Source organism: Periplaneta americana, chromosome 12 (assembly GCF_040183065.1).
Source record: "Periplaneta americana isolate PAMFEO1 chromosome 12, P.americana_PAMFEO1_priV1, whole genome shotgun sequence".
In the NCBI taxonomy this organism is placed as follows: domain Eukaryota; kingdom Metazoa; phylum Arthropoda; class Insecta; order Blattodea; family Blattidae; genus Periplaneta; species Periplaneta americana.
The window spans coordinates 179354066-179374167 of NC_091128.1; the positions used below are offsets into that span (position 1 = coordinate 179354066).

At 35.9% G+C, this 20102-nt stretch overlaps 1 protein-coding gene across 3 annotated transcripts in view; it reads right to left on the reverse strand.

The window, feature by feature from the left end:
- Nucleotides 1-1648: 1648 nt before the first annotated feature.
- Nucleotides 1649-20102, reverse strand: part of LOC138711254 (putative sodium-dependent multivitamin transporter) — a 76939-nt gene continuing 58485 nt past the window's right edge. For 2 of the 3 annotated variants that reach the window (XM_069842674.1, XM_069842675.1), the window contains exons 6-12: nt 17776-17895; nt 15875-16025; nt 13551-13697; nt 11904-12128; nt 10654-10853; nt 9462-9675; nt 1649-8341 (exon numbers count right to left, since the gene is read on the reverse strand). In XM_069842674.1, the coding sequence (XP_069698775.1) occupies nt 8237-8341; nt 9462-9675; nt 10654-10853; nt 11904-12128; nt 13551-13697; nt 15875-16025; nt 17776-17895 (1162 nt within the window). In that variant the 3' untranslated portion in view covers nt 1649-8236. The remainder of the gene's footprint in view (nt 8342-9461; nt 9676-10653; nt 10854-11903; nt 12129-13550; nt 13698-15874; nt 16026-17775; nt 17896-20102) is intronic. The other variant, XR_011335368.1, reaches the window with a different exon arrangement.

The window sequence follows — 20102 nt, forward strand, 5'->3', positions numbered from 1 at the left end:
TCTACCGGCATTTTGCTGAAGACCAACACAACAGAAATAAATGATATATTCAAGCATAGGCATATCTTTCAGAAATGGCTTACTACAGGTAGAGCTTCAGCCCAGCAGCCCTTATTTCACAATTCCACCTCCATTTAGCGGCCACCTGTGTTAACAACCAGTTTTCAGAAGAGCATCTATGAGCTGATGAAGATGGCTTTCATGAGAGTGAGAGCAGAATGAACTTGGAAGTCTGGTTCTTAAACGTACATGATTACCACCACCACCTCTGCACTGCTACCAACATGACAACCACCACTACATCTACTGACACAGCCTCAATCACTGCCACCAAGACCAATGCCACCACTACCATTTTATTATAATTTTATACTTACTTACAAATGACAACCCAGGGATTCATTGCCACCCTCACATAAGCCCGCCATCGGTCCCTATTCTGCCTCTATCATCATATTCCACTTCCCTCAAATCAATTTTAATATTATCCTCCCACCTACGTCTCGGCTTCTCCAAAAGTCTCTTTCTCCCAGGTCTCCCAACTAACATTCTATATGTATTTCTATATTCACCCATACATGCTACTTGCTCTGCCCATCTCAAACGTCTGGATTTAATATTCCTAATTATGTCAGGTGAAAAATACAATGCGTGCAGTTCTGCGTTGTGTAACTTTCTCCATTCTCCTGTAACTTCATCCCTCTTAGCCCCAAATATATTCTCGAACACACTTAACTTCTGTTCCTCTCTCAAAGTGAGAGTCCAAGTTTCACAACCATACACAACAACCGGCAATATAACTGTTTTATAAATTCTTCCAGTTTTTTTGAGAACAGACTGGATTACAAAAGTTTCTCAACTGAATAACAACAGGCATTTCCCATATTTATTCTGAGTTTAATTTCCTCCCAAGTGTCATTTATATTTGTTACTGTTGCTCCAAGATATTTGAATTTTTCTGCCTCTTCAAAGGATAAATTTCCAATTTTTATATTTCCATTTCGTACAATATTTTGGTCACGAGACATAATCATATACTTTGTCTTTTCGGGTTTTACTCCCAAACCTATCTCTTTACTTGCTTCAAGTAAAATTTCCGTGTTTTCCTTAATAGTTTGTGGATTTTCTCCTAACATATTCACGTCATCCGCATAGACAAGAGGCTGATGTAACCCGTTCAATTCCAAACCCTCTCTGTTATCCTGGACTTTCCTAATGGCATATTCTAGAGGAAAGTTAAAAAGTAAAGGTGATGGAATTTTTTTATTATTGTTATTATTATTATAAATTAGCTTAAGAAAATGCTTCAAATTCATTACCATATCTGAAAGTGCTTTTTGAATAAGAATGTTATTTCTTTGCATTGATAATATATTTTGTACCATTAAAATTCACAATATTAACTATTAGCATTGATGGAACTGATCATAACGAGATGAGGCAGAGGTTTCGCTGTAAGTTACCTGACATTCGTCTTACAGCTAGGGAAAACTTCACAAAAACCCAGCCACATAATCAGCCCAAGTAGGAATCGAACCCATGTGCGAATGTGCTTACTGCCTGACCTACACCAATGGCTTAATAGAACATGTTAACACTGAAGGATCTTTTGATATGGAAGAGGATAGGTTTAATAAATGATAACTCGTACTGATTCACTTCATATTCATTTTCATGTTCATGGTGTACAAATTCACACTGTTATGACAAGCCTGTAAGGAAGGAGCACAGCATTTGACGTTGATTGGTTAGTAGCAGTAATAGTGCAAACAAGAGCTAACTACCGGTACATATTTTGCAATATAATTTTGTACAAGACTTAAGCCACTACTTAAACACGGTAACAGAATTCAATACCATTACCAGTTCCAATTAAACTGTTAATTGCTTAGGAAGAAGAACTGCAGAACTTTATAATGTACAAAGCTGAAAGTTAAATTTCCTTTCAGGCAAGTGCCATAAGAGTATGTTATTATTGATAACAAAACTATCTACAGTAACTAATTCCCTGTCCCAGATTACTAAAACAATTACTAAAAATAAATTATCATATCAAGTGTAATTAAGTAACAACAGTATAAATCTACAACATTTTGTATTGTTCTCACTCTGGTTAAGTAACCCTGTGTGGCGCCATTTTTCCACCAAATATCTGTCTCAGAGTTCAAAGACTAACGTGTAAACATTCACATACATATGACATCACTCTCTCATCTCTGTCTGAAATAACGACAGGAATCTGGTGTAAACGATGAGGTGTTAAGAATTCCGTTGACAATTTATTGTCTCTGGGTTTTAATTAGGTTATTTTTGTTAGTTCAGCTGACTGCTTGTGGGAAAATTATTCATTTTAGACAAAAGTGAGGTCAGTTATCAATTAATATTATCCCCACTGACAACTGGTCTCAGCTTCTGATGACTGATTTATTTATTAGGTGCGGACTACAATTTTTTTTCTGACAAATGACATATACGATCAAAGAAAGGCCAATTTTCAACGGAACTCTCCTTTTATGCAAGCTACAACAAAATGAATTTAGGTATAAAGTCATTTCGTACAAGTAGGTAGATGAGATGATCCGCGATCAAATTATTTTGCTTCAACATATTTCTTTAGTAGAGATCTACAATCCCTATTAAAATAATATCAACTAGGAGTGATCATGTTCAGCTACCAATTAACACAACCCAACGGTTCCACTTCACTGACCCAATATAAGGCAAATTTATAAATAACAAGACCATATTAAATTACACACAGTTTTGTGGAAGACATTTTATAACACGCTTCAGCTAAGCCTCTTATGCTTCAAGTTGTGCTTAAATATTTCGACTTCTTAAAGGTATATGTACGTCACGACCATAAATATTATCAGAAAATGCAGGCTCTAAAATTTTATAAGAAAATGAACTCACAATAGGAAAAAAATTACAAGGTACAACAAGACTTATTAAAACTTAAATATCTGATAAACGTATAAAAAAGGTTACTAATAATATTTTTCAAATCAGTTTTATCAGAGTATGAAAAAAAATCTGCAGTTACATCATTTGGTACCCATAACATTGCTATGGTCTCTCTGACATCTTTCATATTTTTCCTGCATGTAATAAACACTTATTTCTGAAAAGTAGACTACTCTCATACATGTAGAGTTGTTTACTTCAAAACAATTAATTTATTATTTGTCGTATATAAATATATTAAATTTACATAATGTTTTGTAACCTAATTTTTCTATTTTAAATGAAATGGGTATTATTATAGTCTACCTTTTGCATAAATGCATGTTAAATCAGTGTACAAAATTTCAGAATTCCATCTCTAATGGTTGTGCAGTTATGAAAAAATATGTGTGGAAATTTTCAAATTTTGGAAAATTTAATTTAAAGTAAAAAGTGAATTCTAAAAAATGTTAGTAACTTTTTTTTATACTTTTATCAGATATGTAAGTTCTAATAAGTCTTGTTGTGGTACCTTGTAATTTTTGTCCAATTGTGAGTTCATTTCCTTATAAAATTTTAGAAATGTAGAGCCTGCATTTTCTGATAATGTTTGTGGTCGTTCAAGTACATACACCCTTAAGTACGCTTCCTGGATGTTTCTCTATTTTTTTTATGTTTTATTTTTTTTTTGTATACATGCAAACTGGATAAAAAATCTATAGGCACCCTTAAAAATCAACTTCTTGAACAAAACATTACACCACTGAACTAAAGTTCAGAAAGAAATCTCTTGTGAAACTTCCATACTGATACCTAGCCTACCGTTTGTTTCTCCAATATTCAACATACTGTGGCTGTGTTCATTTCAACAGAGAAACTGCAAACTGTGTGAACTGTGTTAGAATATTCTATACCACTAGTTGCATTGTTTTTGTAGTAACTCTGAGGATAATACAGACTTATTGTACAATTTGTAATAGAGGCTGTTATCCTCAGAATTTTGAGTTCAGATTTCTTACATTAACAAATCCTCTTCCCTCAATACTCACAACACAATTTCATTGTATCTGGTTGCAGATATTCAGCACTTTAGCTCCTCGATTTGTATTTTGAAAGTTACATCTTCAATCTAAAGAAATGAACCTCAGTTTTAGTCTGATCACTGTTTTACGTCAGAAAGTGTCAAATTTAATGCACACAACACATTCTTACGGTTAGGTACTTCACTAAGGTTCAGGCAAGCCACGAGTGTGTGACCTATGGTCCAGGATGAGGAATCCCACAATAAGGACAGGCGGATTCCCCTCCCCACCAAGATTTTTATCCTAAAAATATCTCCCACTAAAATTTTCGGGGAGTGGGGATGGGTGAGAGTTTCTTTAATACCTAAACTATAAAAATATAAGCAATTAGTTTCGACCTCACACACTATTGATTCGGTTTTCCTTCTCTTGCTGTGTGCAACACAACAGAGGAAAAAATGTATAAATGTGCGAAACAAAAATGTTGATACAGTACCTACACTGAAAATGGGTACTAAAATAACACACATCAATATGAAATTCATTTTATCTTGCAATAGAACATCAGTATTCATATTAAGCAGCAATTTTTTTCATATTTATGTAAATGAGTACCTGTATCTAAATTAAACCACATTATCAATTGCTGCCAACAGTGAAACAAACGTTTATTTCATTTCGATTGAGCCAACGACTGGAAGGAAGTACATCTATGTACGTAACAATGAAGCATATGACATAATATAATAAAGAGGGAATACGGGAATCGAAGTTAATTGCCCACTTATTTTAAGTGATTCCAAAGTTATGTTATTCCTGAGTACTGAGGATCGAGAAGTGAATGAAAATGCACGAACAAACGAAAGAGGAAAAGTACTGGTACTGTGTATTGCTGTATGCTGTGTGCCAGAAAGAAAGAACCGATTCTAATAAAATAATAATCTATCACTGATCAAGTCAACGCCTCCTGTGGTAATCTTGTTTAATATAGTAGGTACTGTACTGCTACTTATTTTACTCCTCTGTCACTTCAGTTCTCTTGGGTCAAATATTTTCCTCATTCCTCTACTTTAAAATTCAAACAGCTGTTTAAATATATTAAACATTGGGTCATTTGTTTTAAAACATTACTTCTCAGCTCTTCATGTATGATTCAGAAGTGAGAAAAATGATAGGATTGTTAGATACAAAAATAGAATGGATATGCATTCAGATTATAAGAACACACTAAAACATCAGCATTGTCTCTCAGATCGCGCATGCGCACTCAATCATACAACACACACACCTGGGGTAGTTGAGCAGTACTAGGCCTACTGTGTTTGTAACATTAGCTTATAAATCGCCGTGTATCATAACTAATTGTTTGGCCCCACAAAGAGTTTTAGTCTCTTATTTAATGAAATATGAGACTGTTAGCCAGAAGCTTTATGCTTACAGCTATCCAACCAATTTTCAAAAGTTTCCACTTTGTTTCCACTCCCATCACCATGCTATGATATTGCAATCATTCAAATTTTCAGTTTATTTATTTTTACTGCACAGCAATTTTTGCGTCTGAATGTACCCGTTATTGATCAGATCATGGCTGGCTAGTTGGTTTGTAATGCCTCATACCTTTCTGGCCCCTGAAGACCTCACAACTTCTTACATAGTACACTGCCTATATCATTAATACTGCTACAATGTAGGACTATTAATCAGATAATTTGTAACACTGATCACAAATTGGAACTCCTGTCGTAAGCTATGATGGATAATTATGTTGCAGTAATAAATACAAAATACTTCATTTTTACGCTTTATCAACATTATTAAAAATTGCTTTCTGTACCGCAGCTTCATATCCAGTTATAAAATTTCCTTCCAAGTTAAGGCTGGTTCACAACAAACTGGGAACGAGAACCAGAATGAAAACGAGAAGCAGAGGACGTGAATATGAAAATTTTTGATTCACAATAAACCGAGAACGTAGACAACTATGCATATTGATATGCATGTCAATAACGATATGTAAAGTCGATATTACGCATTCTGATGTTATTTGTGTATAATTGACAAATGGCGTTCTCTCATGAGTACAAGGCAGCCAACATAAACACAGGTTAACCAAGTTCGAAATTTCAACTGAAACATTTCATTAGGTACGGTACTATAAATATGCCCATACATCTTTATTATCACAACCTATTTTAAGTCTACCATAACGTAAAATAATTGGAGAAGAAACATTTGTACGTAATAGAACAAAAATGAACACAACAGTAGTTATTGAATTGAAGCATGAATATGTAGTGTGTAATACAACCAATACAGTAATAAAATATGATTCACTTACGATCGGTGTTCAAAGATGCAGCTATTGAAAGCCACGTATTCTCCTTCATTTTCTCATCTTTATACGAGGCGCGCCGCTTATCGTAAACGTGAGGATTTTCCTCAACACTCAATATTAGAATCTCATCAAATAAAACTTGCTCCATGATGCACAGCACAGAACAAAATAATGCATAGCTTATGTCACGGTCTTCTTGCTACAAAATATACGACGACAAAATAGCTTTCAGATGGCAATAGAATGAATCTAGTGGGCTGTGATCGGAAACGTGAATGCCAAAGTTGAAACTTGGCCAACTCTCCGTTCCTGATCCCGGGCTCCGGGAAGCTTTTCGTTAATTGTGAATGCTCACATTTAAATGTATACATTTTAACAATTTTACCGTTTTCGTTTTCGTTCCGATTCTCGTTTCCAGTTTATTGTGAACCAGCCTTGAGTCTACTTATGTGCTTCAGCATGCTGTTAAAATGATTCGAATGGATTTAACACCTACTAAATATGAAACCATTTTTAAAATAGGCCACATCACATCCAGTTTTAGAACCTAACACAATAAAATCAACACCAATATGCCTATTATACCTGTTTACCTTCCACACTGATTTTTACAGCATAATATTTTACGCATTGATTAATGAAGCTAATATTTTGTATTAAGTTATCACATCGGGAGGCAGTTTCACTCCCCTTTTATCTCTGTGTGTTCACAACCATCCAAAAACTAGCAGTCTGAAGCTTAAATAAGGCGAATCGTAGCTTAAGCCAAGAAGCTTATAACAAAAACGATCTACATACGGTATTTTGCAAAGAAGTTCACATTTTCTTTTTTAACTGATTTTCTTTCCTTTCAATCTGTGTGAACTTAAGACCACGAGTATAATAAGGTGTGTAATCAAGTTTAATATACTGTATAATAAGGAAGTTTGTTAAAAGATATACGTGACCTTTTACGCATCATGAAAGCGAATAGGGGGCGTGAGATAGAGATCTATGCTTTCTTAAATGAGTTGCTGTGGTCACGAACATACTCTGACTGCCTTCCACTCCCGGAAAAGGTCCAGAACTCTTTTCACAGAAAGCTAAGTGAACTCCAGGGCTGTTCTGGAAGTTTTTGCAACAAAAGAAATTCCGTCATCACCACCTGGGATTGAACCCAGGACTTCCCAGTCACAGCCAGCTGCTCTATCAGCTGAGATACGCGACTGCTTTAAGGAATTTAGCTGTCTTCCGAAAAATCACTTTATAGTTGAGTGCTTATGCATTTTATATGTTAGCTTTATAAAATGAACTACACGGCCTGCACACTTATCTGACTCAAAAATAAAATCGTTAGTCCTGATTTCGAGTTAGCAGGCCACTTCGTGTGTGTACTAAAATATCGTTATTCTTAGAGTAAAAATTATTGCACATTATTTCATAGCATATTCCCTAATTAACGGACTCGAATTCAGGATTAGGAACAAAATCTGCCCAACAGTTTAAGAGGGGAAGGAAGGACAGACGGACAGACAGGATACTTAAAACCACTTTTTCGATGTTAGGAATGCCGAAGACGTACATTTCTTCACAAATTTCAAAAAAATATTTTTTATACATCACAGACTTCTGTAATAAGAAAATAAAGAAGAATGTTTGATCGTTCAGCTCCCTATCTTGTGACGAAGGGTAGGGATAAAGACGGATCTGGAATGTCTTGCACACAACAGCTCAAGGGCATGGTACAAACCATTCCATTACCTACGAACTGCGCCATTCTTCTTACACTGATCTACACACAGTGCAACTTTCTATAATTTAAAATACTGATCAACTCTATGAAATGCGATTCATAGAAAAATAACATTTTATCGATTTGATATAAATGATACCTTCGTCTGTCGCGAGGTCGTACTTCAAGTACAATCTCAAAGAAAACAAATTCCACATCCTGTTACAAAGGCGTGGCAGCTGCCAGTTTCTGGTGTTCAAGGCTTTCTGGTCCTCCGTCAACAATGCTAATCCTCAAGATGCTGACGCCATTTTCTTGCTTTATAACCTGCATAACACACAAGACCAGTGATATTAATTAGTGCCAACAAGAAGGCTGTGGTGACAGAAGCAAACCTACCCAAGGTGAGGTAACAACTGTCATTACTCTAGTGAAATGATGATCATTTTCATTTATATCATCTGCAGCTGTACAAGTTATGCCAATCATTATTTATTTTATGAACAACTGGATAATACGCATGGTAGAGCAATGTCGATAGTCGACGTTACTCGCTGGCCACTAGTCACTGGGCCGTACCAAGCCATGTCAAACAGAAGACAATCGAAATGGTGGTAGTAAAATTCGCGACTATATTCTTAAATAAATCACTTTATTAGTCAAGTGCAATATTTATGCCGTACAACGACGATGTTTTGAATACACTAAAAGAAAATGCTTATGTAGTAAGATCTTAAAGTAGGTTATGACAACGAAATAAAGAGGGAAAAGGTGTGGTTCACGTAATAGCATTTAAATAACGGAAAGTAAATTTCCGGTTAATGTTCGCCAAAGCATTAAGTACATAATTATGACCGCGTTGCAGTTTTATTTGTGGCCTAGAGAAAATACCTAGTCTTTTACGAAAAAAAAAATCTTTTAGGGACCATGAAATTATTCACTGCTTTAATTATATTACCGTCTATCAATATTACAAAACAAAAACTGTCATAAAGGCCATGACCGACTAGAAACATCGATACTGAAGAGAAAAATACATTTGGCCGTGATGAAACTAAAGAAAATGCGAGAGAGATTTTAGTTCGAGATAAAATGGACACACAATTTTGATGACCATACTGTTAGTAACTGGAGATCACTTGTAAGATCCGTCTTAATCTTCTATGTAGAAATGTCGTCCAAGGAAATTGGTGGTCCAGGGAAAAATCATTGCAATAGATGAGAGCAACAGTGGTGCTATCTCTCAGTAATGTTCAGAACGAAGGAGGTAGAGAGAAAAATAAACAAATTTCTCCTTCTAACGACACCACAGACCAAAATCATGTTCTTATGTTGGCAACATTGTGTATGTAGTTAAATTTGGTGGTAAACATAACGGCATGGTTCAAAGCTACCGTGGTAATTCTCCAGTATAGCGTTTTTTTTTTTCAATTCTCTGCATACTTACTTCGTCGTCATCATCCCCCACTGCCTTCGTGCTGTATCTTCTCCTCACATATTTCCTCATGACGGGCGCAAAGAGGTCTGGGTTCAAGTGCGTGGGAGAGCCCCTCCTCCAGTTAACAATCTGACTAACGACGAACCCTACAAGCAGCGTCACGAGGAAGCCGATCACCACGTACCACATGTAGGACAGTCTGTACAGCACGAAGTAGTCGGAGCTGCAACACGATTCACACAGCCACGTCATCATCCTCACCAAACAATTGGCAAACCTACAGTGCATCAGTTATTCTGTGTTAAATCAAGTTTAGAAAGATTCTGGGAATACGATATTGACATCCATCAAATTATTGTTAACTTTAAACAAGCCTATGATAATGTTAACAGAGAAAAACCGTATAAAATCATGTTCCTAAGAAGTTACAATAAATGCAGTTTGAATGAATGAATGCCATTTTCTGTTGTATACCTCCACGATAAAATTGAAGTCAACCCACAGTTAACCATTCTTGCGCAAAGGAATTTAGTTTATTTTGTACTTCAGGTGTCAAAACAGAATTCTGTGTTTTATGTTTACTATGGACCAAATAAGAAGCTGAACTTTCTTTTCCTGGATTGCACACAACTAACAATCTTTACAATCCCACAAAGTAATAGCCTATGTCCAACTCAGTTCATAGGCTGTATAGTTTGGGTAGTGTATGCCACGAACTTCGCACAATTTCATATAGCTCCATAAATGAAGAGCCCACTGCAAGAATGATGGATGTCACTTTCTCGTCGAAAATGAACCAAGACTGCCAATGCATAGCTTAAGACATATAGAATGTACATAGAGAGTTATATGGCATTAACACTGATAGTCATTGTCCAGCAATGATCGGAAAATCACAGTTAAGCTTTGAGCGCCAAGCATTTCAAACTTTCAATTGCTTCCCCTGCAAAATGCATTCCAAATGACATCCATCATTCTTGCAGTGGACTCTTCAAATATAATTTTCGGCTAAGATGGTAAATTATGCACAGAAATTGTAATTTTAGGAAATGTAATACTTATATTGATCAAATTCGTTATATACTGGCAATTAGGATTTTACAGTGTGTATATACTGCACTGCATTTTGAAACAAGACCAGCACCGCAGAACATGAAGGCAATGCTTGCTACAGCAGTGGGCTGACACGAATCTGCCTCACCTGTCAGAGGCCGCAGCTGTCACGTTCTGGCCCAGTCTTGTGATCTCCACGCTTCTAGAAGTATTCACAAACATACTGCTCATAGTTGTAGAGGTGCAGTTGTCCACCGACATTGGCAGTATCTTTGGAGGTGGTTTAGGCTCACCGAATCCGATCCAAAGTGAGATACCCAGACCACATAACAGGCCGGCCAGAGCACCCTGCGGAGACAAACGGTGTCGTCTAGACATACTTAATTCAAACAATAAAATTCTGAATTAGATATATTCGGTTATTCTTCCAGTTTCCGTTTCTTCACAAAATCACAACATTCCCATTCTGTTCTAACAATCTAACAATCCCTTCGCTCTTGAACTGCAACATTCTTATCTCAAAACTTTGCCAATGGGGAAACTAAGTTGATGTTGCACAACAGATCACAAATTCTGCTCAAGTAACTCGAAAATCCTTTGAGCACAATTTGGCCTTCTTGTGATATTTATTAATCACGAAGAAAAATTAGCTTCAGCACTGGGGATCGAACCCAGGACCACCGGCGTAGCTCAGTCGGTTAAGGCACTTGCCTGCCGGTCTGAAGTTGCGTTCGTGCGCGGGTTCGATCCCCGCTTGGGCTGATTACCTGGTTGGGTTTTTTTCCGAGGTTTCCCCCAACCGTAATGTGAATACAAGGTAATCTATGGCGAATCCTCGGCCTCATATCGCAAAATATCATCTCGCTATCACCAATCTCATCGACGCTAAATAGCCTAGTAGTTGATGCAGCATCGTTAAATAACCAACTAAAAAAAATCGAACCCAGGATCCCCAGTTTTACGCACTGAGTGCTCTACTACTGAGCTACGCCGAGGCTCAATCCACAGCATGGATCGAATCCTTCTCCTTCGGTTTTTCCCCCATTGTGGCCTTGCTCCATGTTCGAGATATAGTATGTCGTCATGCAAGGAGCTTACTCATATGAATGACTCCATAGAACTGGGGGTCCTGAGTTCGATCCCCAGTGCCGGAGCGAATTTTTCTCGGTCATTAACAAATAATAACCATAACAGAGAATTCTGTAGGACCAAAAAAATAATAATAATCTTTCTTGTGATACTTTGAATTTTCATCTGCATCAAAATCTGTGATAACAAACGTGTTTCCTTTCTTTGTAAGCAGAAGTTCCTTTGTTTCACTGACCTCCCTTAATTTAAAAATAGTTAACAATCCCATGCGACCTCTGGAGACAGTCCCTTAACTTGCAGTAAACTGACCGTCTGGTTGACAGATGGGAAGAACATTCCCAGGGTGAACAAGCCGAACAGGGGCCCGCCGACGACTCCGAAGATGGTGAGGCTGGCCTGCAGCACGCCCCCCAGGTGCTGCGCGGCGAAGGCGATGCCCAGGCACAGCAGGCCGTAGAGCAGCGCCAGCAGCTTGGAGATCAGCCCCCCGTGCACCTCGGGCAGCGGCGTGCCCTTCAGCCTAGCGTAAGCTGGCTGGGGAAGGCACAGGTTCAGATTAGCGGACTGGCTAGAAGAGAACCACACTGGACAATTCACATCAGCTCAGGAAAACCCGGCCCCTGGTGTCTCATACGCAAGCTTGAGTCCGAGGCATTTTGTTACCGACTGCAGCTGTGCAGAGGGCACGTTAACAGAGAGAAGCTCGTGTGCATTCGGATTCTTTTGTGTGCCAGAAACTGCAATGTTTATCTAGCATCTAAGTGAAATGAAGGCGATAATGCCAGTGAAATGAGTCCAGGGTCCAGCACCTAAAGTTATTCAGTATTTGCGCTTAATGAGTTAAGAAAAAACCACGGGGGGGGGGGGGGGGAACATCAATTAGGTAACTTGTCCCAACCAGGATTTGAACCCTGGTCCGCTCGCTTCACAGTCAGACATCCCACCATTACTCCACAGCAATGGACAATCCTCGACCTTGCAGATATATCATTGCCAAATATAGTTTTCCCTGCAATTTTCCTGGAAGTATATGTCTAACTTCGTAAAAACAGTATTATTATTCTGAATTTGTCACAGTCTTGACAGTTCAATCTCTTCGATAAACGTCAAATTCTAAATGGCACTGCAGTTTTATACTTCAATGCAATGAGGCAAACATTTGAATATATCTAAAAGGAAATTTAGGTGAGAAAGGGGTAATATTTACGAAAATTAAGGCAGAAATACTTCACTATAATAAATAATATTAACAACATAAAAGTTCACAATTTATCATACAGCTCTCATCATAAATGCAAACAATGTTTTTTGTTAAATTAGATATCACATCCGTAGTGCAATATCAAGTAGCAAAACCTTCCCTCTGTTATCATTAGAACTAGCATTCTTGTCAAGACCTTGAATGTCTTGTAGGCAACATCCCAAATCAACCTCTTATCATAACATATACATCTCATTTGATGCCCTGTAAAAATTCACGTAATATTAAATCAGTGACTAGATTTCAAGATGATTTGTAGAGAAGACATATCCAACAGTAACATAACCTCAGGTTACGGAAATTGTATTCGAGTTAAACAATGTCTGTCTCCCAATACATAATCACTCATAAAAATGTACATTATAATACACAGTTAAATTTGTGTTAATTTAATTGTTTAAATTTAATTGTTATTAATACAAACTTAAGTCTTAAACAAATTATAATATTACATAGTAAAAACCACAATATTATTTGTAAATTATACAAGGTAACACCAAGATTGCTAATACTGAACAGAGAAAAGAATAGCAAATAATTCGAGCTCTTTATTACGTAAGTCGAAAAAAAATAGTCGCCATTTGGTAATACAATGGTAATCAAGAAGAGTAAACTTGTAAAACAACTGCTTACACTGTTACAAAATTTCACCATTATAATAAAAAAAAGAGCAAGTGTAACTTCCTCCCTCTCACCTTGAGGTAATCCTCCAGGGTCACGGCTGCCAGAGAGTTGACGGATGAGGACACTGTGCTCAGAGAGCCGCTAAAGATGCCGGCGACGAAGAGTCCGGAGAGGCCGGGCAAGTGGTTGAGGCTGTCCACTACGTACAGCGGCATCAGCTGAAACACAGAGTTCAAAGGCCATCAGCACATCACATGCTAAAACAGGACATTTAAAAATATAAAAATAGTGAAGAAAGCTGCTAAACTTTCACAATTTTCTTTTGTACACACTACTAGTTTCAAGACGTATCAGGTAGGAAGACCTACTGATTCAGAAAAAGCAATAAGAAGTACCAAGCACATCACATTGTAAACCTTTGCTTATAAAAAACACCTTTTTAGTATTTTACATATGGTACTGTAAAGGTACAAAGACCGGTAAATGTTAGAATTTATTACCGGTATAATCTAACATTTACCGTTATAGTGCGGTAAAACCCCGAAATATCTAATTACATTTTTACATTTTGAACTTTTACCAAGAAATGTTGGTAAATCTCAGGATTTACCAATGCGAGCTGGTAAAAGCTAGATCGAAGAATCCAGAACGAAAAATCCTGCCTCCGTTGTACAGGTTCAGACATGATTACAGGATCGATTAAGTGAAGCAGCTCCGAGAGGCTGCCAAAGAAGGTCTTGAAATGCAAGCGAAGAAAATGAAAGCAGCCACTTGTAACAAAATTCCAAAACTTTCAGTCGGACATTTGAGAATTAAAGTACCGGATGCAGACCGGGCAAAATTGACGCAAAATCAATAATAGCGGTAGTCATAAAAATTCAAGATGAGTTTTGTAAACTTGGTACCAAAGCTGGCAAACTGAAGTCATTGTACATTAGGAACCAGTTTATATTGTGCAAAGAAAATTTTATCATCATTGAAGAATAAATTAGTGTACGGGAATTAATTGGCAAACTATCTTTTGTTGGAGGTCAAGGGTTCAAAAAGTGTAATTGTTTAAAAAACAGTTGAACAGAATAATGTTTGTGTAAATCACTTTCCATGTTGTACAATTCTAAATGTCATAACAGGCAACCTTGTTGTAACAAGAATTAACATTCATAATGTTTGTCTTACTTTATTTGTGGACCTGGACTGTTGAGGGAATGTAAAGGCTTTGCTAATTTTTGTACGGAATACTATAACAGACAGTGGTTAAAATTATAATATTTTTCACCATTTTTAATACGGAATACTGTTTATTATAATCACATTGGAATGTAAAAATATTTAAACAACTTCAATTTAAAATAAATATAAATTATTTCAGTCATTACCGAGATATTTTTATTTGTTTTTAAATAGATCCTATAACAACAATAAAAAGATGAATCGAAAGTGGATATGTAAAAGTGCGAAGAACGGCAAATCTTAGTAAAGATATTTTTTATTAAATTAATACGACTTTGCCACAAGTGATCGGTAAATCCTGAGATTTACCAACATCTCTTGGTAAAAGTTCAAAATGTATACATCTAATAAGAAATTTCGGAGTTTTACCGCACCATAATGGTAAATGTTAAGTTATACCGGTAAATTCTAAGTTTTACCAGTTTTCGTACATTTACAGTAACACATATATTTAAAAATAAAAAAAACCGGTACTAAAAATGCAAAATGCCCAAAAAACTATAAAAATGATATTTAAAATATAAAAAATATTATATTGGTCTGGCAAGTACGTTCCATATTGGCCTTACAAGGGGAGGGAAGAAGATTTCACCTAATTTTCTGGAACCGAAGTTCGTTTGAAAAAGTCGATCCTAATATAAAAAGAGATGTTGTAGGTTGTTCAGCTTACAAATTAGTTTTCGCATCCCCGTTATGTGAAATTAAACTGACCAATCAGCAATCAGTCTCTTTCACTGATACAATTTCAGTCTTTAGTTTCAGTAGCACTCAATGTCAGCTCCAGTTCTTTGCATATAATTTCCACCTAAAATGAAACGTTTACTAAAATCAAAATTATTAATTAACTGTTAATTTTATATAAACTTCTAAAAGTCCTAAATTGGATTTTATGAAGTCCTAAATCTCTCTTTTTAGCACCTAGAAATCCGTTCCCTAGTAATTTTTTAGAGAAATGCAAAAATATTTTGAAAATGAAACAAGGTTTTTTCAGCATGTGTTTTGTTGATTTTGATGAGTAAATGATATTTTAAATACTTAATTTTAATAAACTGATACCATATCTAAAATGTTTACTTATTCATTTGCATTAGGAGTTGTGAAGAGTCCCCTTAATTTGAGAGTGGCAGTTTAGATGGCAGACCATTCAATGCACTTCATCTCTAACCTGATCGTACGCAGATATCCTCTTAGCCTTCAGGGGATCGCACCCGTAGTACTTGGAGTAGATAGCGATGCCTGAGAACGACGTGCTGAGGCTGAGAACAGTGAGCACCGGCCAGCTGATCCACAGCGCCTGCTGAGACTTCTTCAGATCCCTGCCAACAGAATGTTACGAGCTCATGTCCAAACTGCGCACATTGTTAGATCTCTATATTAAATGTAAAAGTGTCAAACTAAAGCCTGGTGAAATATATATAATGAAAAACTGTTTAGATAATGAACACAACTGCCGAAGTACGCTGACATGTCACGTGACAGAGAGGGTAACTCAACTACTCTCTGTGCAATATTCCAAGCAGTTGCTACACCCTTACACATGGGACGAGCAGCCAACTTTTAATACAGAGTCAACCGTAAGTAATGTTGTTAATTTCAGGTTATTCCTTGAGATATTTCAAACACAAAAGTGTAATACAATTTTGCTTCCTTTTCGAGATAAAAATTGTTTTATGTTAAACATTTCATAGCGTAAACAATGGTAGAGATGAAGAGAATGTGTAGAGACCGGGAAAAATGGATGAAATGGACGGAGAGAGAGACGAACCTGACGCTTAGCAGCAGAAGGGACTGAAGAAGAAGAAGAAGAAGAAGAAGAAGAAGATTATTTTATAGCGTGTTTTGGTAAAATCGTCGATTTCATTCCCAATATGCTCAGTCAGTTTAAAAGAGCAATGTGTTATGATAATAAATAATTGAAATAATTTTAGTTTTGTCCTTTGAATGTGCAGAAATACTATGCAAACAAATGTAACTTTTCGTTCTGCAAAGGAATTTTACAATGTTACATTTGTTCGAATAAAAAATTGGTGCCCACTTAAAAAACGGTTACACTTATGCTAATTAGTGACATTATTTAAATTATATTGAACTTTGTTTGAAATATCTGAAAAGAATATCCCCCTGAAATAGTGACATTATTTAAATTTTATTGAACTTTGTTTGAAATATCTGAAAAGAATATCCCCCTGAAATAGTGACATTATTTAAATTATATTGAACTTTGTTTGAAATATCTGAAAAGAATATCCCGCTGAAATAGTGGCATTATTTAAATTATATTGAACTTTGTTTGAAATAGCTGAAAAGAATATCCTCCTGAAATAGTGACATTATTTAAATTATATTGAACTTTGCTTGAAATATCTGAAAAGAATATCCCCCTGAAATAGTGACATTATTTAAATTATATTGAACTTTGTTTGAAATATCTGAAAAGAATATCCCCCTGAAATAGTGACATTATTTAAATTATATTGAACTTTGTTTGAAATATCTGAAAAGAATATCCCCCTGAAATAGTGACATTATTTAAATTATATTGAACTTTGTTTGAAATATCTGAAAAGAATATCCCCCTGAAATAGTGACATTATTTAAATTATATTGAACTTTGTTTGAAATATCTGAAAAGAATATCCCCCTGAAATAGTGACATTATTTAAATTATATTGAACTTTGTTTGAAATATCTGAAAAGAATATCCCCCTGAAATAGTGACATTATTTAAATTATATTGAACTTCGTTTGAAATATCTGAAAAGAATATCCCCCTGAAATAGTGACATTATTTAAATTATATTGAACTTTGTTTGAAATAGCTGAAAAGAATATCCTCCTGAAATAGTGACTTTTTTACAGTTCATCTGTATACAGTACGTCTTACTGTGGAGCTGTGTATGTGAAATTCGAGGAGTTTTCCGACATGAGCTTATTAGCAGTCTCCTTTTAAGTAAAGAGTGGATGAAAAAAAAAGTAGAAGTACGTAAGAAGTTTCGCTGCACGTGCTTGTAACGTTAAACAAACCTCGCGCTTATGTTACTCAAACATTGAGCACTCCTCCCTCACCTGAGTGTAAGAAGGCGTTGTACTTGAGCTTGGTTCACGGCATATAAAGACAAATACGTGAAACAGCCGCCAATGACCAAACTCCACCACGTGTGGCGCACCGTGGGATCAGGATCAAAACTGCAAAGTGAAATGTTTACAATGTTAACCTTATGCAGAATTCAGGGCTATACCAACTGTAACTGATGCCACCTGTGTGCAGAATTTACAGCACTAAAACTGACAAAGGTTTACAATAGTTAGAAAATAAAAATATAGAGGACTGGTGACAAACGCAAGATCCTGTAACACTAATTTTCAGTTTCAACCTGAACGTTATCTTGTAAATCAATTGGCACATAATAAAATATAGCATTAACAACTACCAAGTCATCCAACTGAAAAAGAAAGTGAAACCAAAAATTATCATCAAACACTATCAACTGGTCCTCGGTGATCTAGAATTGCCAACTATGCTTGCCACTGAATCAGATGTTTGTGGGATCAAACCTAGCAGAGGATGAAGCACATTGTAAAAATCGAATCAGTCCTGTGAACCAGAGCTTTGAAAATGGTGTCACAGCAGCTGGCAAGGTCATAAATGCGAATTAAATTTTATGTCATATACTTTTCACACATCAAAAGATTTTTTTGTTGTTGAAAATTCACTGGTTTTTCACCATATCTATATATCAACCCCTTAAAGGGATGTTTGCAAAAAGAATTTTCACTGTAAATGAATAGCATAGGTACTAGAAACCATCCTGAAAAAAAAAAACAACAAAAACAAAAGCCATAATTATCATTAACTTAACATATTTTAATAGCACCATCACACACAAAATACAACAATAATTAATAAACAAAGTTGTAGGGGAAAAAATGGTCCACATTACAAAAATTGCAAACCACAGAACATGAAACAGATCAGAAACACGAACACGACTGTCTGTATTTTAGAATATCTATACACAAAACAGGAATAAGTACAATTCTTCTTTGAGACCGTAACGGGCCACATGGCCTAATACTTGGAGGGATGAAGATGATGAACTAGGTACAGCCTGTACAAGAAAGTTAAGTCAACATACGAAAATTTAACCAAACATCTGTTAGCTTTGTACTGGGAGAACAGAAAGTTAATGATCTAAATCTGCAATAGGTTTGTTCCAACACAGTTAAGAATCGATTCTGGACTGCCTGCTCATGCGCAGCTCAATGTGCCTTTCAACAAGTCTTGAACTGATTCCGAACCGATATTAAACTCCCAGTTTCCTCTTTCAACGTGCTTTAGAACTCTTTTGGAATGAGTGAAATTGGTTCTTGATTAAGAGCAGGAACTGATAATTCCGAATTGCTGACGCATGCGCAGATAACTTAATCTGAAATTATGGATAAAATGCTTCGAGTCGAAACTAGGCAGGCTTAAATAAAAAAAAAAATAGTCCTTGATGAGTGATTTGGAAGGTGATAGCGATATATTTTACGAAGAATTAAGTTCAGAAGATGAATATAATTTTAATATGAGAAGAAAGTCCGAAGCCCATGAAAGAAGAGTTCAAAAAACGTTTCAACAACAACGAAAGATGTTCGGTATTAGTTCGGAAAGCATTCTGAATTGCTTGCTGGAACAAACCTATAATATCTGATGTCGGCAAACACTCTAAATCCTTCTTATCGGATTAGTTAGATGTGAATATTAACAATTTATTAGTCATACGACACTAAGACACTTGTTGTGTGTTTGCTTGTTTCACTGTCTGATGGGTTTGAATAAGTTCTGATGTTATCAGTAAGCACGAATTGAAACCTAAAATTCTAACAGTGCGATTTCTCTAAATTGAGCCCTTTACGAGGAGCCATTGCCAGACAAACCCATTCTCTTTGCTAAATCAATGTCTAGTAAAATTACAGACACAACAAGATTAATAATTTTGTGCTGCAATGTCTTCTTAATTTAGTAACTCTTTTTCATATATTTATTTTCCGTGACTTTTTATGTTATCACTCAATCTGACAGGACACTCCAACAATGAGAGTTGAATAGATCCTACTAAAAAACCGTCGGAGTAAAATAAGAAATGAAAACAACTAATAACTCGATAACATTCAAGATACATACACGCTCAATGACAGAAGAATCACTCTACGATATTTCTAAGGAAATTATTAACAAATAATATTGATTCCGCTGAAAAACTCTAACTGGTTTCATTTGATATGCCATCAGTTAGATCTAACAGAAATTTCCTATTTAATATCCCACGATCGAGAAACGTATTTCATGTGAACTCACTATTAACTGAAATGTTAAGAAACTTCAATTCACTGGGTTAGGAAATTAATTT